Genomic DNA, 25,299 nt, shown 5'->3' on the forward strand with positions numbered 1-25,299 from the left:
TGGGCTTTATATAGTACACTGCTTACGTCAGCTTCAGCAGCTGCCTGGCATTAGTATAATAGGCCTACACATGTATAGTACACTGCTGACGTCAACTTACTTCAGCAGCCGCATGGCATTAGTATTGCATTGCATCAGAAAATGATGCAATCAACTGTGGATGATGTGAGCATGATGGTATTATGCAATGTTACATCATTATTCCGGATGTTGCTGCAGTCCTACTGGAGAAATTTACACAGTGAAACATAGAAAATGAGGTATATGAATATCTTCAAAACGAGAGCCAATACAAATTTTTCACGGTTATATTCGTGTTCGGCACACCAAAATACTACAGATTAGGGCCTTTTCAAGTCAGTAATGATTTCACTGTTGACCAGTGTTATTGTAGGTATTGGGACCCTCTCTTTCCTGATCTGTAAAGTGATCTTTGTTACATATATTATCTTTAGAGGCGGAATTTCGTGTAGCTCCAGTGCTAAGTAATCCACTCTCACATATTTGACATTCACTTGCTGAGTTAAAATGTTTCTTATCTTCAGCTCTGAATACCATAGGGTTTGAATTTCTCATTTTGTTGTAGACTAGTCACATTGTTTTATCCAAGCAGCAATGAAACTCACGTACTCTGTCAGTGTGTGCGTAAACATTTGACCGGAAATGTTTGTGAATTGAATTTTCGTACGTACGCTACTGATATCTTTTAAGTATATCTATATTGTGTGTTTACTTTCGTCCATGATTGTAGATTGCAATGATCATTTGTAAACAACTTATGAGATCGATACTTTTTGTCCATGATTGTGGATTGCACTTCAAGATAATATTTGTTACATGCTTACAACACTGCCTTTTGACCTTAGAAGGTTCTAGAAGTGAATTGGTTTACGAATTTGCGGGGAAATGACCCACATTCTAGCCAGCTTATTATGTCTTAATTTTTATATAAGGTTGAGGTTGTTAACGAGGTATTTAATCCAATCTTAATTTCTGTCTTTTAGTTGTTTAGTTATAATTTGAGAAGAATTATTGGAATAACAATTTTGGGCTAATAATGTATTAATGGAATAATATATTTTGGGATTATTACGAATTCATTTAAGGATCTTTTGGGTTATGTCATTGTGATATATCAAGACTGTTGGCACATAAGCTCTTTCAAGGCTATTGGTACATTAGCACATTCAAACTGGCTGAATCGGGCCCCGCGCTCACAGGGGCCACGCGCGTTAGTAATTTCTAGAGTGAAAGTAATTTAAAAACGATCGAAGAGAATTTTAAGATCAGTATCACATAAAACTTGTTTAAAAGTTTATTTACAAATGCCGTGCTCACAGGGGGCCCTCTGGTGTAAATGGGGGGGGGGGGGGGTCGCCAAAATAATCCAAATTGGGCCCCTCATTTGCTCGGTACTGTTCATGCACTTGGACTTGTGGTATAACTTGTAGTACTATTTGGGATTTCATTCACAATACGGTAAGTTCTTTTTAAATTTTCACTCTGCATTCTAGGGAATTAAATTATGTGTTGAATTTTACAAAACTTTTTACACCGCTCCGGTGGCCTAGTGGTTAGAGCGTCCGCCTCGGATGCGGGAGGTCGTGGGTTCGATCCCCGGCCGAGTCATATCAAAGACTTTACAAAAAATGGTAGTAACATCTGCCTTGCTTGGCGTTCAGCATCAAGATAATAGTGCTAGGACTGGTCGGCCTAGTGTCAGGATAATGTGACTGGGTGGGACATCATGCTACATGTCTGCAGCACGATGCCCCAGTGCTAGACATCACTATAAACTGTCACACTACAGACATCGTAGCGATATGACTGAAAAATTGTTAAAGCTACGTTAAAAATACAAATCATACACACACACACACACACAAAACGTTCTGGTTTTCGCTCGTTTCTGTTACTTATATTAAGACCACAAGAGTCGTAACACTGGGACATTCTATATATTCCCAGGATATACAGAATATAGAGACAGCAGTGAAAGTCAGCATTGACTTTAATTACATGTTGAGTCATCAGTTTCGTCATACTTTTCTCGTGGTAAATGGTCAATTCAGAGTATATGGTGCTAGTTGTGAATTTTTGTTTGTTGTATAACAGTCTGTAACGTTTAACTAAAGCGAAACTTTATATTCGGCTGGATCGTTAAAGGTCTTGTTTTTGAGAGATATCAGTATGGCATAGTGTAAAGCACGACCGAGAACAATTCTGAAGGAGACACGAGAAGACTAACGAGAAGTTGCAATCGGTGCTTCTCTGCCTTTTCCGTCAAGCGGAGAAATAAATAAATTTGGCCTCTGCTAGATTTAATGCATAAACGACTGTTACGATGTTCGCCATAATGTTCTTTAAACGGTGTAATGGGTATCATTTACCGTTACACATTTTGTCATCACATAAGACATGAGATTCCATAAATCTAGCAGATCTCTGCAGGCAGCTATTAAGAACTATATTCTGATCTACTCTCGTTGATATGGAACAACAAGGCGGCGGAAGGAGACAAGATTACAATTGGAATTGATTCGGATTTTGCGCTTGTTATATATCTGGTGCACTCCGTCAGGGGTGAATCACCATGCACATCAAAATGATATATATTCCTACAACCACCTCTGAGGTTATTTTACAACCGGACGGAAATGGCTGAGCGATGATCCGATAGGGGAATCGGATGTAATATTTGCCCATGCGTATAGCGCTAAAATACAAACAGCCGAATAGATTGTGTAACTCTATGTGAAAAGAAAAAGATCCCGTAGGCCTATTTATTAATCTGATGGTAAAAATCCGCATAAGTGCCACAGTTAAAACTTGTTCATATGCATAGGAGAGACAACATAAATATCAGTGTTGGGTCTTACAGGTGGGACTACCCATACCCCCTAGTCCTACAACGTAAGACACATCAACCGATATTTTTGTTCTGGAGGGTGATGGTACTAAAACAAAACCAACATGTGCTAGGTCTTACATTGTAGGACTACCCATACCCCTAGTTTATTTCATGTTCAACGGAGGGGATCCAGACCTGTAACAATGTGGACTCCCGCCCCCTAGCCTACTATACATAAATGTTGTATTGGTAACGAGCCCTTTTGGTTTAAGAGCTCGTCATCTAAATGCCCCTCTCAACATTAAGAGAGCTGAAGTTACCTAATTTTGTTTGCAAATGTTATTTGTAAAGATGTCTTGGTGGGTGGTGGAGATATTAGTCCTACATGTAAGACCTTGACACCGCTATTTATGTAACATGTTGTGTATAGCACTAAAACAAAAATAACGTGTGCTATGTCTTACATTATAGGACTAGTGGAGATGCATGAAATCCCATCAGTTGACTCCATAAAAAAATAAGTTTTTTGTCAGTGAAATACTTTTTAACTTTATCCATTTCTACAAAATACTCATCGATTATGTAGTGTGCAAGCTATCAAATAAAATTGAACCACTTGTAATGGGATTAGGTGAAGTGTCATGGATGAGATCTTAGCAGACAAGGAGATTAAGATAGCTGTTAAATGATTTCTGGTTCCTGATGATCATTTTAATTAAAAGGCTAGTTACATGTTGATGTGATTTGAGAAACATTACTTATCATATTTTCAGTCATTTTGGTTTACTGTATGCTTAGATAATGTACAATTTCCACAAGTACAAGAATAAATTAATAATGTACAAAGAAATTTCAGCCACTGTACATGAAAGGAGCATAAAGGTATACATGCCAACATCCATTGTGCATGTTGCAAATGCAAACAATTTCACCATACACCTGTCACTCTCTCAAAAGTTCATAATATCTGTACAGTGCCCAAGACTGCAAATGTAAACTTAGTCTGTACATTTAATTCTTAAAGCTCTTGGATGACTTTGATCAAGAGCAAGAGACATGCATTTTAATACATGTATGCTTTTAGTTTTGGAAATAGGTAAAATTGATATTATTTTTGTGAGGTAGTTTGCATACATTGTATCCTTAAAGTCCATATTTCTGCTTAGTGAAATTGTACACTATTGGCACTCTAGTTATTATTTTCTGGCAACATTAGATCATGTTAAACCCCTGTTTGACTCTAAATTTCTCCTTTGTGTACTAAACCAAGCTTTTAGTAATGCACTGTGTTGACAGTGGCATCCATCTTGTATGAACATATTCTGTTTACAGATGATCTTGAGCTGACTCCATTTATTTAGGCCCAATGTGGATTCAGGGATGTAGAATATGTTTATACATCCACTTGCATGTTGTAAGAGGCAATGGGATGGTCACAGCCTGTTTGCTAAAGAGAGGATCCTGGTAACTGAGTAGAAGTGAGACCAGTGGTTGCTGCTCCAATGTGACAATATGTCACCTGAAAACCCTGATCTTATCAGTTATCTAGTAACATCAAGCTTCACTAATCTCCATGCTTTTCAAAGGTCAGCAATATGATAAAAAAAGGTTGTTCGTGGAACCTTGCCAGAGATAAAGCCTCTGATGGCAGTGACAAGGGTCAATTGAGCATAATTTTTTGTTGTTCTAGTATATCACTTTGTAGACCAAACATGAGAAATGCAGTAAATTAATGTACATTTCTGTCCCCCTGTTGGGCTGTGGTGCAAGTGGAGAACACGTGTAACAAATATTTTTGTTTGCCACTACATGAAAAGCAACCACAACTTGTGCCAATAGTATGAGATCTGGCCTTAAAAGGACCAGAAATAATTACATCCAGTGACTCAAAAGAGTAAATTGTTCTTAGGGAAACTAGCAATTTTGTCATTATATCCAGTGATGAGAATCGAAAGCTAACCAACCATTTTCTGATAGCTGGAGCACTTTAGGGCTTGGTTGGACAGAGAGAGAATTTGAAAAACTTAGCTCCAGCCAATTACTTTCTGAGTGAGCAGCAAAAGACCATATGCTTCATTCTAAATCTCATCATATCATTAGAGAGGAAAAAGAAAACATGGAGATCATATTCTTGAGGTTGAACTCTTGCTTCTGTATTAAATCAGTATGGAACATGGTACAAAAACTCATTGGCATCAATGAAAACTGCTGTATCAGACATTAAAAGAAATCTAATGAAATGGTCATGACCAAACCTCAAATGTTTAAATACATGGGCCAAAACATTCTCCAAAAATTTGTCATGAGAATTATTTTGAAAACTTCCATTGTGTCAGAAACAGGAAAGAAAAGGTTCATTTCAGTTTCAGATCAGCTAATGCTAAAGACTACAACAACCCCTTCACTCTTGGAGAACTTCAAGGCTCTCTTGATTGAGCCCATGATACTTCAGTAGGACAAGGTGATATCCAATACTTTTTTTAATAAATATCCAATATAAAATAATAAATTTTGAAACCTGATGTAACAAAACTCTCAATACACTGCTAAACATTGTCAGTAAAATTTGAGAAACTGACCAGTTTCCAGCGTCTTGGCAAGAAGCTACAATGATATCTACCAAAATGTGGAAAGAACAACACTGACACTTCCAACTATTGTCCCATATCATAACCAGCTGCATTTGTAAAACCACTGAAAAGGATGATAATTGATAGATTCTTCTGATATCTCAAGTCAAACTGGTACCATACATTCAATATGAATTAGAACCCAGAAAAGTTCAATATCCATTTTGTTGGGCTTGAAGCATTTATTAGAAAAGCTTTCATAAAGAAAAAATATCTAGTTGCCATCAATTTCAGCCTGGAGAAAGCCTATGATGTAACATGTACACCATAATGAATGATCTGTTCCACTTAGGTTTAAGAGAGCTGCCTACCTAGCTTCATTACCAATTTTTGAAAGAAGTTTTAGAGTTAAGGCAGGCAGCACCCTTTCTGAAAGGTATCCACAGGAGATGGGTGTACCTCAGTGCAGCATATTATCAATCACCCAATTCAACAGTAAAATTGGCAGCATAGTGAAATGCCTTAATCCAGAAGTGACTGCTCATTGTGTGTCGACAACCTTTTGATCTGCTGTAAATCAAAGTGTATGCATTCTTTTGAATGTTAATTATAAATAAGCTGGAATAAAGTTTGAAAAAGGACAGATGCAGATGGAGTTAAACATTTTCGCAGTTTAAATCTTATGATGGTTACATCACATTGATGAAAATCTCAAGCTCCATCTTGATGATTGTGTTATATTTATTGTTGAGAAGACCAATATTTTGGGCACACATATTTTGGAGCAGATGATACGGTCTTATTCCAGTTGCATGGTTCATTAGTAAAGATCTAAACTTGACTATGGCTTAATTGTGTATGGATCAGCTTGTATGCTTTACTTGCAGATACATGATCCAATTATAATCAGGGACATGGACTTTGTTGGGGTGTGTTTAGAACTTCATTATTGGAGGGCCTCTACGTTGAGGTAAATGAACCATCACTTAGTCTCAGATGAAAGAAACTGACAGTTCAATATACCACCTGGCTATCTTCTAATTCATTGAATCTGACATGATATCATCTTTAGGCTCAAAATACCAAACCCAGTACACTGAAAAAACAAATTTGATTCAACCCTTTTGGCATTAAGGTTCATCCTCACCTATAAGAAGCAATAATCATTACCATATTTACCGTATATATTGGGAAATGATAAAATAATTAATTTTTGTTCCTGTCCCAGAACTTGTGAATTTTTTTCCGCCTAGGTCATATGTCCCAAGACTTAAGAAACAAAATAAGTTTATATTGAATTTGTGCCCCCCCCCACTGCATGTTGCAATAAAATAAATAAACAAAATGCTTATTTGATATTAAAAATAAAGAAACTAACCATATATTGTTATCATTTATTCCTTTTTCTGTCATGAGCATTAAAGAATAAAATATATCCATGAACTCCATATATGTTGCGCAGTCTTCCACACTGTAGCGTGTATCGCTTATGTCCGATAACACATAACACGTTCATTGACATGAACATTGAGAAACAAATCGTGTTTGGTTGTGCTCGAAGGACAGGATATGTTATCCAACTGAAAACTGGATCCAACAAAATCACAATTGAGAGAGATATAATCAACCAATATATTGAAGTCAACTGACATTTACGCATGACACAGTGTTAGGTGCAAAATAACCAAGTTTAAATTATATGCAGGTCAACTATATGACAGATCTCACAGATAAAAGTCATTTGACAACATATTCACTTGAGTGCAAGTGACACTAGTTTCTCTAGCACAGATTACAAACGTATCATTAAAGCAAGTTGCTGTGTATACTATTTACCCACAGAATCAAGGTTGGTTTGTATAGATGCCAAGCAAAAAAATGCCCAGGTGGTGAATAAGCACAACTGGCAGCAAGCAGAAAACTCATAAAAGTTTTGCAAAATTCTGTATCCCCAGACTGCCTCTGTGGTCATCAGGGCCTCCCAAAAATATTGCTTCTTTTCAGAGCAAAATCAGTGAAATCAGAGCCACCTGTTTGAAACTGCCTTTGCAACACCTCATGGCAACATCTTAACCTGGTTTTACTGGATAAAGCCACAGTTTGTACTGCATAAATCGCTTTGAACTGCACTGAAACCTGTTCATCATTTTGGATTCCTTTTCCACATTGAAAGCTTTGCAAAATCTTTAATCTTAAATCTGACAGCCATTTAATCTCCCAGAGATGAATGAAACCTGATGTGCTGATACAATCAGGCAAAAGCATTCTGTACTGTTGGTTGGTGTTGTTGTTTTTGTAGGGTTTAATGCCATTTTTCAGCACATGATAGGCTATACATGGCGGCCAGTATTAATGGTGGAGGAAGAACCCGGGAAATCCCCAGAAAGAACCACCGACCCTCGAGAAGCTACTGGCAGGCTTTCTCACATACCCTCATTGGCTGAATCCGAGACTCGAACCTACTCAGACAGAGGTGAGATGGCAGTGATCCGTAACGGAGAGCGCTTTAGACCACTTGGCCACTCGGGGCCCCCTGTACTGTTGGCTACCTAGTCATAATTGTATAAAGGATTTATAAAGCAGCCAAATCTGCATGCAGTTTGTCACTCATTTCTGAATCAAAGACTCCATACACTGATGTCAAATATTGTATAAATCAGCATGTTTATCATACATGGCAAAAAATGTGGAATAAAAACTCCATAAATTTCAGAACCTCAGACTCACTATTGGAGAGTTGCATCAGATTTATGGAACAAATCACAGATGATATGTTACTGTGTTTATCACATAAAAGATACAGATATTCTGACTTGTGCATACCTCCTGAAGGGTGCCCCTCAACCAGAGTGCATACTCTGCCAGTGTCCACTGACAGCGGAGCAGATTCTTGTTGTGTATGGAGTTCCATCCAGTTTTGATGTGAGCACTGTGAAGAAACAGCGTGAAGATGCACCACCCAAGAAAATCTTGGACATTTTAAAAAAAATTAGCTTTATGTTAAAAGGATCTTAAACCTGTTACCTTAATATTATGTTTTATATACATTTTACAGAATTTTTATTTCTTTATATTTTATAATTTATCATGTATTTCATCTTTACATTTGTTTGGAAGGGTTTATGTTCCAAAGTTTTTGTGTAATTCTTTTGCTTTTTTGAGCTTTACATTTAGTTAGTACCATATGGTCACCATTGTGCTTAAGTGATGTAAAACACTATTACATAAATACCATTTATTTAGATAATATGGTATCAGTATATTTAAAATATGGAATAGTATGTATTATCATGTGTTATCAATGTATCTAAACCATGCACATGTACGTAGAGTTGTACTGTGCTTTCATTGTATCTAAACCATGCACATGTACATAGAGTTGTACTGTGCTTTCATTGTATCTAAACCATGCACATGTACATAGAGTTGTACTGTGCTTTCACTGTATCTAAACCATGCACATGTACATAGAGTTTTACTGTGCTTTCATTGTATCTAAACCATGCACATGTACATAGAGTTGTACTGTGCTTTCAATTTATCTAAACCATGCACATGTACATAGAGTTGTACTGTGCTTTCACTGTATCTAAACCATGCACATGTACATAGAGTTGTACTGTGCTTTCATTGTATCTAAACCATGCACATGTACATAGAGTTGTACTGTGCTTTCAGTGTATCTAAACCATGCACATGTACATAGAGTTGTACTGTGCTTTCATGGTATCTAAACCATGCACAAACAGAGTTGTATTGGGCTTTCATTGGATCTAAGCTAGGCACAAGTACTTACAATTGTATTGTGCTTTCATTCTATCTAAAACATACACATGTACGTGCAGTTGTACTGTGCTTTCATTGTATCTAAAACATACACATGTACATGCAGTTATACTGTTCTTTCATTGTATCTAAAACATACAGATGTTCATGTAGTTGTACTGTTCTTTTACTGTATTTGCTATCAATGTATTTAAACCTTTTTATATACAGTTACCCTGTGTTATTGGTGTATATAAGCGATTAATAAATAGGCCTAATTATTGTGTAACATCAGTGTATTTTAAGCCATGAATAAATATATAGTTCTTATGCTATAGTAAATTATTTTGCATTGATGCACACTTTCCATAATTATGAACATATTTGTGAAAACATGTATTTGTAAGGGTTGTGTTTGTAATTGGTAACTAAGTCTAAAAATATGTATTTCCAAAGGCAGTGTTTATATTGGGGAATTAAGTACTTGTTTTTCCAAGCAGTATTTGTAGTTGGGAATGTATTGTGGAGACATCTCTTTCCAAAGAGAGTGTTTGTATTTGGGATTTTAGTTTGAAAACATGTTTTTCCAAAGGCATTGTTTATAATTGGGATATTTCTTTTGCATCTTACTTGTGAAATTGGGCTCTATTATCTTGCCAACATAAGAAGCAGTGGGGATTTACTTATGAATTCCACAGCAATGAAACCATTTACAGTTATGCCATCTGAAGATTTAGTCTTGCTTGCATTAGAGAAACTTGTGTTGGATATTTTTGGTTTCTTTTGGACAGGAGATGGGCAATTAATAGGTAACTGCCCAGATAAATATTTGAAAATCATGCAGAATTCATAGTTGTAGCAATTTATGCTTAAAAATTTGTTCGCAATAAGTGTTATTTCCAAAATTGATGAGTTCTCAAGATCCAACACCACCCACTACCTCAGGAATCATCATTGTCATATCAGCATTAAGAATTTGTGTGAAAGGCTTTGAAAGTACAATATCAGGAAGGTATATTAAATGTCAGATGTCACAAGGGTACATTGAATGTCAGATATCAGGAGGGTACATAGAATGTTAGATATCAGGAAGGTATATTCAATCTCAGATTTCACAAGGGTACATTGAATGTCAGATATCAGGAGGGTACAATTTATCTGTGGACCACACTGCATGAAACTTTATGTAAATATTATTGTTATTGCACAGGGTTCACAAGACGTCTCACACTAGTAAATTGACTACAGGACTAGTAAATTTAAAAATTGTTATAGTCCTCTAGCTTAGTAATAATGTAAGTATCCATCCCAGGACTTAAATCTAAAATAAATTTCTTTGTAGACAGAAAGTCTAGTAGATTGATAAATCCCACAAACACGGACTGGTGACAACTGACACATTACTAGCCAGTCAGCTAACAATAGGCTGACAATGTTATAAGTAAATAAAATGGGTAATTATGAAAATTACTACAGTAGTTGGACGGGTAATGCATCTGCCATAGGTTAGTGTGCTACTGCTAATTCTGAGCCTTGCATCCACATATTAACTAATGATCTGCAGTCCCAAGTGACAAACACAGTACTATGATTTACCATGATGTAACTGAATGTACAATTTTGTTTCATATTATATACAATATTACCCATTTTATTTACTTATAACATTGTCAGCCTATTGTTAGCTGACTTCATTGGGGGATTAGTAAAAGCTAAAGAATATTAGCAGATTTGAAACCCACTTATGGCTACTAAATTATATCTGTAAAAATCTAGCTTGTTCCAGGATTTCCTGTCTCATTTTCACATTTGATTCTCATTAAATGCTTACTTTTAAATCAGCTACTTTTGAAGCTTTGTAACACAGTTCTGAAAATCATATTTTGTCTCTTCAGAAACCATGAGAGCATTGTGCTGCATTTGCCAGGAGTTCTTTGTCAATGGTGACACAGTTAATGTGTCGGCAGTTTCCTGTGGGCACATTTTCCATGATACATGCCTGAATGAATGGCTTCTTACAGCAAATACCTGTCCAAGCTGTCGATGTCAAGTGAACAAGAGAGGTATTGTCCCAAAACTATTTTTTGATGGTGGGGATGAAATCGATCCTGCAGAATTTGATTCTGACAAGCTAAGGAATGAAGTGGACAATCTAAAACTGAAGATAAGAGAGAAAGACAAGGAGAAGGGTGAAGTAATAGAATCCAAAACTTTGCTGTCATGCCGCTTGAAAGAGGTGGAAAAAGCAAAGTCACAAGCAGAGAGGCTTTTACGGGAAGAGCAGAGTATGAACTCATCACTTAAGAAACAGTTAGAATATTTCCAATGTCAACAGAAATCAATAGAGATGGAGAAGGAAGAATGCAAGAGAATTAAAAAAAAACTGATTGAACTTCAAGGAGTTGAGACACTCTTGTCAGGTATATGTAATCCAATCAAAGTTTTGAAATCTCAAAACAATCAACCACAAACTACAATAACTGTCCATAAACTTGCATATCCTTCTAATATTTGTCCAAGCTGATGTGCTGCATTTTGATACATTAAATATAAATATTCTAACTTGTGTTATAAATCATTGACATCAGAGTCCAGATGATGATGGCATGAAATGGGTTTGTTTTATGTAAAATGTTGAAAATATATTGAAATTGTTTATTTTGAGGAATCTTAATTTTCAAATCTGATAGGTACCTTTCAAGGATTAGACAGATTTCATTTATCCACCAGACAGATGGACTGAAAACTCTTGTTGCCTTGCAAAATCAGGGCTGTCCGATTAAAAATCTTAAATGTTATGCCAATTGAAAGAGTGATTACTCACTTATTAATTTTTTTTCAACTATGTGAAAATGAAAACCAAAGTGTTAATATTATTCATTTTGTCTATAGAGCCCATTTGATTACTTTTCATCATGACAAATGTACCCATTTGAGATCCTAAATGTCAGGCACTGGTTAGCCAGCTGGTTCTGACATTTGGTGACTTGGTTGCCCAGGTTTCATTTTTAGTTCAACTGGTTATAGATCAGAAAAGCTTATAGGGTGGGCCCCATGTCCATCATCTGTCATCTGCCTGTCTGTTAACACAAGTTTGTTATCACTGCTGTTCCAAAAGTACTTGGATGATTGCCATGAAAGTTTACACACACTTTCATCTTTGGGTCTCATAGGTCCTAAATGAAAATGGTGCTGCTCATACATCAGATATGACCACTATAGTGGCCAAGTTGAAAATCTTGCTACAACTAAATACCAGTTGCTTTCTTCATGTAATTCATAATCTGAAACACACTACAAGACTGGAAGGGGCCCAGAGTGGACAAGTGGTCTAAAGTGCTCTCCGTTATGGATCACTGCCATCTCACCTCTGCATGGGTTCAAGTCTCAGATTCAGCCAACGTGGGTATGTGAGAAAGCCTGCCAGTAGCTTCTCGTGGGTCTGTGGTTCTTTCTGGCAGTTTTCCCGGGTTCTTCCTCCACCAGTAATACTGGCCGCCATGTATAGCCTGTCATGTACTGAAAAGTGGCGTTAAACCCTATAACAACAACAAGACTGGAAAAATCCGTTAATTGTTAAGTCTTTCACAATCAAGATTTTCAAGAATATTGGTAAAAGTATGGATTTTGCCACCATGTTATCAAGTATTTAACAAGTGACAGAAAATTTTAGTTGTCTAGCGATATGTTCAGCTTGCTGTGAACAGATTGGATTTTTCCATCATCTTACTCATTTTCTGAGTCCATATTTATGTGAGCTATCTTTTGTTTCATTTTGGGTTGAAATAATAAGACTAGCTCATCGATTGTGGGATTTATAAATGGTACGAGGTAAACCTAAAACAATACAAAATGAATACAAGACAAATACAATACAGAATATAACCAACACAAATAAAATACACAGTATACAACCCACCCTCTGGCATTTATAATTTTATCACAGAAAAACTAATTATCCCTTACCAGACCCGAAGAAAAAATTTTCCCAAATTATATTCAGTCCCTTGTTTTTCACTTGTGTGAAAGACCAGTGCTGCTCACAACTCGCACTGCTTGAGGTGTTGTCCGTCTCCAGCCTAGCGTAGGAATGCCTGAAGATTTTTGTTAGTTTGGCGGGGAAGTGATTTTAATATTCCTGTGCACAGGAATCATGCACTGTGATCGATCACTCACTCGCTTGCTTACTCATGACAACCATGCACATTGGTACATGACGCAAGTCCTGGGTCACATTTATATACCATTAGGAGTAGCTATAACTTTTTATTACTTAACTTTGATTAAATACAAAGTTTTTCACTTTTACAAGATGTGGTAGTAGAGGAAACCTTACAGCGCAGACCTTTAATAATGGGCCTCTACATTACAAAGGTCAGTATTGGGTATCAGATTCAGGACCACATAGATGCAAAGCAAGCTCATGGCTGTATTCCAGTCTCCTTATGCCACTACTATTTTTACTAGGTCAGGGATGATTAGGGATAAAAGTACATTATAGTTTGCAAAGGTATTCATTCAGTTTCACGTAGGAAAGATGAATACTTAAAATGTGCATACATATTTTACACGGACATCATTTTTGATGATTAAGGCAGTCTGGAATAGTAAGTTTATGTTTTGCACTGTTCACAAAATACCCCATCAAGTTTAGAAATGCAGTTACTTACATCTAGGGAGTAAAATAGTATAAAAGTTTATTCAGACCTTATTGAGAGCTTTCTCTTACAGCAAATGTCGATGTTTAAAACAATATTTGAAAAATCTGCCTTTTTTCAGCATGTTACTGTCAAAATACTTGCAAATAGAAACTTTTAATTTTTGATATTTTAGACTTTCAAAGCAATTCCATAGGTAATGGTAGTCAAACATTCTATGTGTGCTACCGACATGAATGGTTCTGAATCTTCTTTTCAGGATGTGAAAGTGATGCTCAGGAGATCATTGCTCAGTCTGGAGAGGGGGAAGGGGCCATTACACTTCTTTCTCGACAGTGTTCCTTGATTAAACGTGAATATGAAAGGGTCAAGTTAGACAAAAAAACTCTTAAAGATGAACTGGATAAATGCCGTAAAGAAGTGTTATTGAAAAGCAGGACTTTATATGATCAGACTAAAAAACTGGAAATTTTACAAGAACAGCTGCTTCGTTCTGAAGAAGACTTAAAAACAGTAGAGAAAGAAAAGGAGGTTCTGAAACAAAAATTATCTCATTTGAAAAAGGCAATTGCTAGTCCTAGTGCAGCTGCAAGTTCAAGCTTTATTGAAACACTGATGGAACCAAGTCCAAATAATTCTATGAATTCCACACCAGTCAGACTCAGTAAACCTGACAAAAATGACAGTTTGATAGATTTAGCATCACCAGATATTGTACAGCCTACACCTCCAGAGGTAAAAATGAAACGAGAATGTGAACAGAATGAAATTAAATATGTGAAGATCAGCAGTGCCTCTGAACAAAATCCAACCAAGAAAGCCCGTAGAGACATTCAAGATATCAGCAATTTCACATCTACCTTAGGGTCTATGAACATTTTTAAGAAAAAGGGTTCAGCAGATTACAGTAGTGTCATTCGAAAGGGGTACAATGGTCTTGGGGGCCATGAGAGTTTTACTCAAATACAGAAAGTACCAAAACCTCAGTTTAAGAAACCTCGCAGTCAAAGTAAAGGACTGTCAAAATTAGCTTCTACCAAGACACCATTATTACCAACATTAGATGAATTTATAACACTGGACTAGATCTAAAATTTTCCACACAACTTGTGATGTGGGTTGTTGTTTTTTGACAAAGAAAATTTTATGTGGTGCAGCAGATTACATTAATTTAATTATTTTCTTGAAAATGTTAATTATATTAACCTGAAAAACATCTTTTATTTCCTCGTGTTGATATGTAACATATTGTAAAATCATTTATTGTTAATAGCATACAGCATTTGAAACTTGTGCTTCTACCTTTATTTTACTGTTTTTGTAACTCATCTAGCTAAATGCCAAGTGAGGTCATGGTATCCATATCTGTATAATACTAGACAAATGTCGAAATCATGCCCATTGTTGTGCCTCTGATGTTTCCAAGCATACATAATGTTTTGTGCATCTTATATTGTACATTCATCAACACTCTAGAGGCCATATTTCAGAGTTGTAAGCTTGTATCAAGACCTCAGATGAGATGTGCACATAGCAAAGAGGATCTTGGGTGATCATATTGTGGGAATCAAACCTGCAATCTTCTTAACATGAACAAGACACCACAACCACTGAGCCACTGCAGTTTTCAGGTAGGGATCTCTATGGTTTTTTAAGTTATGATTCTAGGAGCTAGGTCCCAGTGGGGTAAGGACCTCTCCTAGAAATCCTTGTTAACTGTACAGATTAGCATCCCTTGTTAAAGCAAATGTATCTAATTTAAAGATGGGTCTATGAACAGTTTCTAGTTATCAATAAGGTCCTAGTCACCAGAGGCAAGAAATAATCCAGTGCTGGTTGTATAAATGACTTGTTCTATTTATGTTGCAAAGGTAATCCTGTATTTTTTTGTCTTGTCTCTGTTTTGTATTTGCCTTTGAAAAAGACTCATTAGAGCCAAAAGTGCTCAGACTAGTTAGAAACTAGTTTTACACTGCTTGTTGTCAGATTATTGCATTTATCTTAATCCCCGACACAAGTAATCCCTTGCTGGATCCGCTGCACTTGAAAGGACTGTTATTTGCAATATAATTTTTATTATTTATTTATATATATAGTCTAGGAAAGAAGATAAATAAAGTTCACTAAATAGATTCAATATCTTTGTGAGTGGTATCAGGCACACTTGGGACTCTTTCTTTATATGTAGTTTGATATGCTGTTTTTTTTTCTTTTTACTTCACTGGTTTCTGGTAAGCCTAAAATAAGGAGCAGAAAAATAAAAACAAGGTGCCAGATCTGCCATAAGCTGGAATATAAGTTATATCAAGACTATATTGGTCTAATCTTACACATATGGAGTTTCATCTTCAGTAAAAAGAAGAGTTGAAACCATAATATCCATCCATCACATTTTAGTTTCCAAGCTATGACTTTAAAGCCATCTGTGATTAAAGTATCAAACTTTGTATACCTATACACATCCATTATAAGAAGCGTAACATAACACATTGGGATGTCTCATCCTCAGGTCAAGGTCAAGGTCAGAGCTTATTATTTTTAAGTTTCCCTCACACTTTCCATCCCACTATAACTTGAAAGTTGTTTGGGATTAAGGGATGAAACTTGGTGTAGTTATTCATCATTACTAATAGGTGTGTCATATACCACACTGGAAATGTGTTGTGAAGGTCACATCTCAGTATTTTAAATTTTTTCCTCACACTTTCCATTCCACTCAATAACTTCAGAGCTGTTTGAGGTTAAGTTAGTATACTTAGACATCAAAGGTGTGTCACATTCAACTATGGGTCCTATCTTCAACATCTAGGTCAAGGCTCAATATTTTCAGTATTCCTGCAAAGCTGTCTTTTAACGATAACTTTCAAGCCATTTATGATTAATGAAACTTGGTATACTTGTACATCACTAGAACATGTGTTGTGCCCCATATTTGGTGCTTTGTCTTCAAGGTCAAGGTCACAGATGAATATATTAAGTATTCCTATATGCTTGCCATTTTACTCTGTAACTTTCAAGCCTTTTGAGTTTAAGGGATGAACCTGGTATATATATATATATATATATATATATATATATATATATATATATATATATATATATAATATCATTAGGTGTGTCAACCCACATTGGCACATTGGGGATTCTGTTTTCAAGGTCAAGGTCATGACTCTTTATTTTAATTTTTCTGTCACAGCTTGCTCTCCACTAAAATTTGAGCAGCAAAGGCAAGCAAAACAAGCGAGTAAAACTGAAGAAAAAAATACAGTTCTGACTTAGTAAACTTTTTATCTTAAAATTGTTGGTTTCTGCAATATACAGTGTCAGATTCATTAGTTCCTCCAAGTCAAATATATTGTGTATATCAACTCTGTTACATCTCCTGTATACTTACATCACAGATCAATAAAATTGTTTGAAAAAGTATTAGATTTATTTGAGATTAAAGGATGAAACTTAGTATCATTATAGATCATTTGAAATTGTGTTATGTACTACATCGTGTACTACATTGCATTGTGTTATGTACTACATTGCATTTTGTTATATACTACATTGCATACTGCATTGCATTGTGTTATGTACTACATTGCATACTACATTGCATTGCGTTATGTACTACATTGCATTGTGTTATGTACTACATTGCATTTTGTTATATACTACATTGCGTACTGCATTGAATTGTGTTATGTACTACATTGCGTACTACATTGCATTGTGTTATGTACTACATTGCATACTACATTGCATTGTGTTATGCACTACATTGGATACTACATTACACTGTGTTATGTACTACATTGCATTGTTATGTACTACATTGCATTGCATTATGTACTACATTGCATTGTGTTATGTACTACATTGCATACTACATTGCATTGCGTTATGTACTACATTGTTATGTACTACATTGCATTGTGTTATGTTCTGCATTACGTACTACATTGCATTGTGTTATGTACTACACTGCATTGTGTTATGTACTACATTGCATTGTGTTATATACTACAGTGCATTGTGTTATGTACTACATTGCGAGTCCTGTAGTAAAGATGAAGGTCTTAGGTCAGTATTTGAAGTTTACCATCATACTTTCTTTCCCACTTTATAAGTCTAGAGCCTTTTCAGCTTTAGGTGTTAAACTTAGTATGCATGCACATTATCATTATAAAGTGTCACATGTAACATACAGGGGCTGTGTCTTATGGTCATGTTTTTTTATCTGTATTTTAAGTTTTCCATCACACATTTATTTCAGCACTATAATTTTAAGAGCTGTTTTGAGATGAAACTGTTATACTTGCACATCATCAGTAGCATGTGTGCCAAATACCACAGTGCTGGTCCTTTCTTAAAGGTTAAGTTCACAGCTTTATGCTTTCCTTTTCATTCTATAACTTAAAATCCATTTGAAATTCAAGGAGCTTTTCTCTGGAGTAAGACAAAAATTAGAACATGAAGAAATTATTATCCTTGTAAACATGAAGTTCTTTTTAGCTTACAAAGATAATCAAAGCCAAAGGTTCTGGTTTAGTTTAAGTATCATCGATAGTTTTGAGATCTACAAATGTATTACTTTTGAAACAGCTACGGCTGGTATGGTAGAAGCTGATGACGGTATGTGAACATGAGTGCAACAAAGATAATAAAGACCTGCATCACGGAAAAAAAATATGTCATGTGGAAAGGGCAGCTGTATTTGTGGAATTAGATGCATCAAGAAGATAGAGGAAGAAGAAATTAGTGGATAGTACATTAGACACAGTGAAAGAAGGCTACAACTGAGTTGAGGGGCAGAAAGGCATCTTCAAATGATGAATTATGAATGCTGAATCATTAATTATATATTTTATGCTTTCTTGTTTCCTGGTGTGATTTCATTTGGATGTTTAAGGTAACTTTAATTTCCAGTGACATTATCACATTCAAGAGTAACGGAGGAATGGATATGCCTTCAGTATTATATGATAGCTAAAGTTGTCATTATTGGAAATGAACCTGGAAAAATAGGAGGATAAATGGTGACCTTTCAAAAAGTCTCATGACCCTTATTACAGTAATTGCGTACTTGTTCTTTTAATATAATTTATTTTGTTAATTCAGAATGCAAGTAAATAATCTGTCTTCACAACACAGATATGCTTTGCCTGTATTTGTCAATTTAGATTAACTATAAAAAGAACCTTTTCAAGTATTTCTTGTGTCATAGACTTAATTCTCAACATAGCTGTTTTGACACCATTAATTTGCTTTGTATGTTTGAGAGAGAGGGAGGATGCAGTCATCAATATTGGACTGGGCTCTATTATCTTTTAGTCATTTGATATGGAATCATTTAGAATGCCAGCAATTGAAACCAAAAAGATATGATAGCTTGCTCCAGCATTTCAATAGATGCATTTATAGAATTTATAAATATTATTAAGTGGAAAAATTTCAGGACATAAATTGCATAAACATTTATTTTTTGTATAACTGAAAAATGAAATCATTTCTTGCTTGCACAGCAGCAGAAGTTTTAATCATTAAGATGATGATGATTATTATTATCATTATTATTATTATAATTATTATTATTGATTAAATATTATATAAAATGTCTGTAAAACTGTTATTGTTTGACCACATGGTATGTTCTGCAAATGAATTCAGCAGTGTATCATACTTAATGAATTTGTTTTACTTTATAATCTCTTTTCATTTTTTTCTCTCTCCATTTAAAGTGTCATGTCACATAAAAGACCATTGTTGAACACAACTACTGAAGCCAGCCTAGTAGAAGTTCTCATAATAGGATTCATAACATTTTTGTCTCTTTGGACTCATTGAGAACTTAGCTTATATTGATTAACATGTAACTTTTTACCTTCTGATCTGTACTTTATACCTACAGTGGATCCATTGAATGGTTTAGTTTTCTATTTAAACTTGGAAACTTTTGATGTCCCCATCCTGTAATGATAAACACTGTATATACTCGTTTATAAGTTGACTTCAACTGCAAACTGCACACTCAGATGTGCTGTCGCATAACACACTGGCAGATCTGAGTCAGGGAAATTGTTAGGAGTAACTGGCAGAACAAAAAACATAGACCCTGATACGCTGCTCTGTTTTTGGTGTTTGCAGTTGGACTTGACTTACAATTGAATGCATACAGTAGGTTTGAAGGACTTGCACTGCAGCAAAATCGGACTCCAGTACATACCATGAGGAAGGGGTCTTCTGGGTCATGATAAGTACTTGACAAAATGACATCACTTCGTATTACAGATTTATTCAAAATGGCTGAAAGTAGGCATGGCAGACAAATTCCAGTTGGAAAGTATTTCCCAACTGTTTATGCAGCAAACATACTGCTAAATAGAATTGTGCTTTACAAAGGTTTCTGCCCTGAGGGTAACATTGGTATGATGACCAACCAAGGTTAAGGCCATAGATTAAATTTTATTTTGCATCAGTGCTCTAGCTCATAAATTGCCAAGGGTAATAATATTGAGTCAAAATTATGTATCATGCATCATGATGTAAGGTAATGTCACATAACAAACATTTATATATATTCATGCATCATGATGTAAGGTAACGTCACATAACAAACATTTATATATATTCATGCATCATGATGTAAGGTAATGTCACATAACAAACATTTATATATATTCATGCATCATGATGTAAGGTAATGTCACATAACAAACATATATATTCATGCATCTTGATGTAAGGTAATGTCACATAACAAACATTTATGATTTTATTTTCAAGGACAAGGCCATTTTGAATGGTTGGTCTGTAGCTAAGAAACTGTTTAATTTAATGAAAAACATTTTGGATGGTGTGTAGAGGTCTCGCTAGGATTTTAAAACTTGGAGTCCAGGACTTCCATTTTGGTAAAAATAGGAGTCCCATCAGCAAAAGTTGCAGTCTTCTCCCCCAAAAAACAAATATGCGAATTAGAAGAACTGCTGGTTGCCACTGAGTTTAGTTTATACATTCTTTATAACACTAACATAGCTCTTGTTTGTCGATCAGAGTGAGACTGAATTTTGTAAATCCAAGGAAGGTCTTAATCCAAGCACGAAGCTAGGCATCACACACTTTCTTACACTTAGTTACTGTCCCAACCGAACTGCCAGTTCTAGTAGCTTTAGAACACTTCTGAGTGGCAGAGTGGACTAAAGCACTCACTGTAATGGATCACTGCCATCTCACCTCTGTGTGAGTTCGAGTCTCGGATCCGGCCAATGTGGGTATGTGAGAAAGCTTGCCAGTAGCTTCTTGTGGGTCAGTGGTTCTTTCTGGGGTTTTCCCGGGTTCTTCCTCCACCATTTATACTGGCCGCGATATATAGCATATCTTGTGCTGAAAAAATGCGTTAAACCCTACAACAACAGCACAAAAAAATAATTACAATCTTCATCAGTTTGCTGTTTAACCTCAAAATATTTATCCAAATTTGTGAATGTCATTTTGTCTCAACATGTCTTGATTCCGAGGTCACATGCTTATTCTGCTACATTCAGAAATGAACACAATAAGTTGTTTATTTGATGTACTCTTATAAATGACCACATGTACTTCTCTGTTTTTTTCTGCCTCTGAGTTCAAGTATTATAAATATCAGTACATTTTTTTTCCACCCAGCTGCCAGACAAAGTCTTTGAACTTGCCGCCCAGCTATTGCATCATGTTCTTTTGATGTACTGTACTCTTATCATGGCAACATGTACATAGGGGGTCTTTCTGCCACTGAATTCTGTCATTGTAAATATCAGCAAATTTTCCCACCCAGCCGCCAGTCATTGTCTTTTAACTTGCCTCCCTTGCATCATGTTCTTTTGATGTATTCTTATAATGGCAACATGTACATCAAAAGGTCTTTCAGCCACTGAATTCTGTCATTGTAAATATCAGCAATGCTGACTGATCAACACATTTTCTCACTAAGCAGCTGAAGCAGGACTGGCAAGTCTTTGGATTTTTCCACCCACCTATTACATATGTACAGAGGACTCCCACCTAAGTGATTTTCTGCATACAAGATAAAAAATATTGGCATCCAAATACGCATGATTAAGCATTTCCAAGACCTTTGGGTGTGTTTTGTACCACTATCAAGATCCTATCTGCAGAGTTAAGGTCAGCACCGCTCCGGTTGCCTAGTGGTTAGAGTGTCTGCCTCAGATGTGGGAGGTCGTGGATTTGATCCCCGGCTGAGTCATACCAAAGTCTTATAAAAATGGTACTGCTGCCTTGCTAGGTGCTCATCATTAAGAGGTTAGTGTTAGGACTGGTCAGCCTGGTGTCAGGATTATGTGACTAGGTGGGACATCATGCTACATGTCTGCGACATGATGCCCCAGAGCTAAACATCACTAAAAACTGCCATACTGCAGACATCGTAGCGATATGACTGAAAAATTGTTAAAGCTACATTAAAAATCAAAATCACACACACACAATTAAGGTCAGTCTTCTCAAGGTTACTTGCTTATAAAGTTTTCACTCTTCCTCTTTAGCCATGCAAAGTAGTATTGTCAAAACATTTTACATGTTTGCTTTTTGATTATTTTGTGACCTCCATAATCTTAACTTGAAGGTCAAGGTCACATGGCATTGCACATATTTTTCTTACAAAGTCGTGAACCAAACAAAAATAATCATTATTGTGGTACATGAAACTTGTATCCATGATGACCTCACAGTGTTTCTTGTACCACTTTCATGGTTCTAGTTTGAAGGTCAAGGTATTTTTATGCCTATACTTTAGCTCTGAACTGTTTAAGCTGTTGAGAGGAAAGTGTATAAACACAATATATACATATTTTGACTAGAGTATGTGTTGCATACAATATTTTTAGGTTTTCTCAAGGTCAGAGTCGAGGCAGGAACACTAACTTATTGTGACCAAAATGAACATGAAACTCTGATGTCATGTTAAATTATCATAAGAATCTCTATATATTTTTTTATGCCTGTCTTTACTTGAGCAAATTTTTTTTATGGCATTGTTTTCCTGCCTGTCTTATCATTTGGCCCATAACTTTGTAATTATTGGAGATTTCATGAAACTTTGCCCAAATGTATATTATTAAGATCAAGGCTGCAGACTTTGAGTGGGTCTTTTGCTTACTGTCACATGTAGTATGGTTGGGAATTGCATACATTGTAGCTATCTTTGTTGTGGAATTTTCATCCACCTTTTGTGAATGAGGCTATAGTGATATGGGAATGAGAATTCATGAAATGAGACAGGCTATAGTGATATGGGAATGAGAATTCGTGAAATGAGAAAGGCTATAGTGATATGGGAATGAGAATTCATAAAATGAGACAGACCATAGTGATATGGGAATGAGAATTCATGAAATGAGACATGCTATAGTGATATGGGAATGAGAATTCATGAAATGAGACAGGCTATAGTGATATGGGAATGAGATATTATGAAATGAGACAGGCATACAGACATAATGCATTTCTGAAGATTTCCGTATGTTCAGTATGACATAGACTTGGGTACCAAGCAACTTTTCATATGAAAGTGTTCATAAAATAGGCAAGAATATGATCATGTTGAACATTATAAAAAGTGAGACATGACACATATGGTATCATACATTAATCATTTCTCATCTGTCCTGCATGAACCATTTTTTTTAATGGAAGACATCTATCAAGTAGCTATGAACAAATATAATGGCAGAGTGACAGTATCTCAGTTTCCATTGCAACCAGATCAAAAGTATTTTTTTGACATCTGAGAAAAATCGTCAGACTTTGTAGGAATATGGGTATGTTCTACCAAGGTTTTCTTTTGACAGTTTCCATTGCTGCCATTCAGCCTTCATAACAACCAGGTAGAAAATATACTTTTCACATAAAAAATACACTGGTCAAATTTTAACCAAATTTTTGTTGGAAATATCATAGCATGATCTACAAAATTTGTTTCTCTTGGTCTTGTTGGCAGCAAAGAAAGGAATATTTTGACATCTCCAAAACCACATCATTTATTGTTATTATATTTTCAAGAAACATTCCTTATGACAACATAATTTTTGATAGCCTCCATACTAGTCATTTGTATTTTTACATCAACTGTGTGGAAGACATTAAAACCACTGTGGCAAATTAAATTGAATTTTAAATTTTTTCCTTTCTTTTATATTTTCTAAAATAGTTGTATCTTTGGGGGTCTAGAATTTTTTTGCCAAGATTAATATAAGCAAGATGATGTAAATGCCTTTCAGTTTTTATATTTTAGTCAAGTGAAGAGCCTCATGCTGATTTGGACCTCTTAGTCTTGTTTTTTTTTAAAAGTATATTTCAAAAACATAATTAACTTAATATTTTTCAAAAGGATGCAACCTAATGCATAATGGCTATTGTTAAAGAGTTCACATGAATAAATGGATGTTGTGTGGGATTCATTTTAGTTTTTGGGTGTGACCATGCTAGGATTTCTGTACAGTGTCACATGTTAACATCAAACTTTCAGTATTGGAGAACTTGGGATAAACAATTTTTTGTCCACCAATCTGTGATCACTGTGACTTAGCTATGAGGATGTATTGAAAAATAATTGTTCGATATTTTGTCTGGTCTATAATTCCACTACCTTTTCACCATTTGCCACCTAAATTGATATATATGAGTGAAATCTGTACATAATAATGAGGTAATCTTGCATCTAGTTGGTATCACTCTGGAGGCCATATTTCTGATCTGGCATATTTCTGATGCAGTTTTGATAAATCCTGCCATATATGACTTTCAATCAAGGTCTCCAGAAAGTTAAATATTAATGAGATGATCTGGAATCTGATTGGCTAAGATTTTTACCATTTTGGAAGCCATATTTCTTGCCTGACTTTGATGAAACTAGGAATATAGGCTTATATCCTCAAGTTCATTGAGGAGTTTAATATAAAGTGAGATCTGACTGACTGTGTCTGACTGGCGGAGCTTGATACTGCTCTAGAGGCCATATTTCTGATCAGATCTTGATCAAATTTGGTATGTATGCTTATATCAACATCTCAGGTGAGTCCAATTACACTGGACAACAAATTTTTACAAAAGTCATGTTACTGAAATAAAATTAGTCAATTCTTATCAATTTTTATGTGCTGAACACGAATATGACAGTCAAATTGCAAAATTGGCTCTAGTTTTTTTGTAATCTGCAAGAAATTAATGTTTACATAACGAAATGCATTCCAATAGTAAAAGGTCAACTGTAATAGCCTACCTATGAAAAATCAAGTCATTGACTACATCTTAGATTTCTTCGCCTGTCTCTTGTACAGCTGTTCGGGAGCATCTCTGAGGAGTGTCCAGCAGTAGTCAGCCAGCATTGTAGTGGACCATTTTCCCTGGTATCTTTGTTCCATTGTTGCGATATCTTGATGAAAACGTTCGCCGTGTTCATCACTAACAATAC

General features: G+C 35.6%; 1 protein-coding gene across 1 annotated transcript; it reads left to right on the plus strand.

Moving 5' to 3' along the window:
• The first annotated feature begins 2,685 nt into the window (after positions 1–2,685).
• On the plus strand, positions 2,686–17,352 carry LOC149781879 (E3 ubiquitin-protein ligase TRAIP-like). The gene is made up of 3 exons (XM_089936073.1): positions 2,686–2,797; positions 11,082–11,606; positions 14,104–17,352. Exons 2-3 carry the CDS (start codon positions 11,087–11,089, stop codon positions 14,928–14,930), a joined length of 1,347 nt encoding a protein of 448 aa, XP_089792199.1. The 5' UTR covers positions 2,686–2,797; positions 11,082–11,086; the 3' UTR covers positions 14,931–17,352.
• Positions 17,353–25,299: the final 7,947 nt, after the last annotated feature.

The sequence above is a fragment of the Sinohyriopsis cumingii genome, chromosome 15 (assembly GCF_028554795.1).
Source record: "Sinohyriopsis cumingii isolate HCF-2022 chromosome 15, ASM2855479v2, whole genome shotgun sequence".
Lineage (NCBI taxonomy): Eukaryota > Metazoa > Mollusca > Bivalvia > Unionida > Unionidae > Sinohyriopsis > Sinohyriopsis cumingii.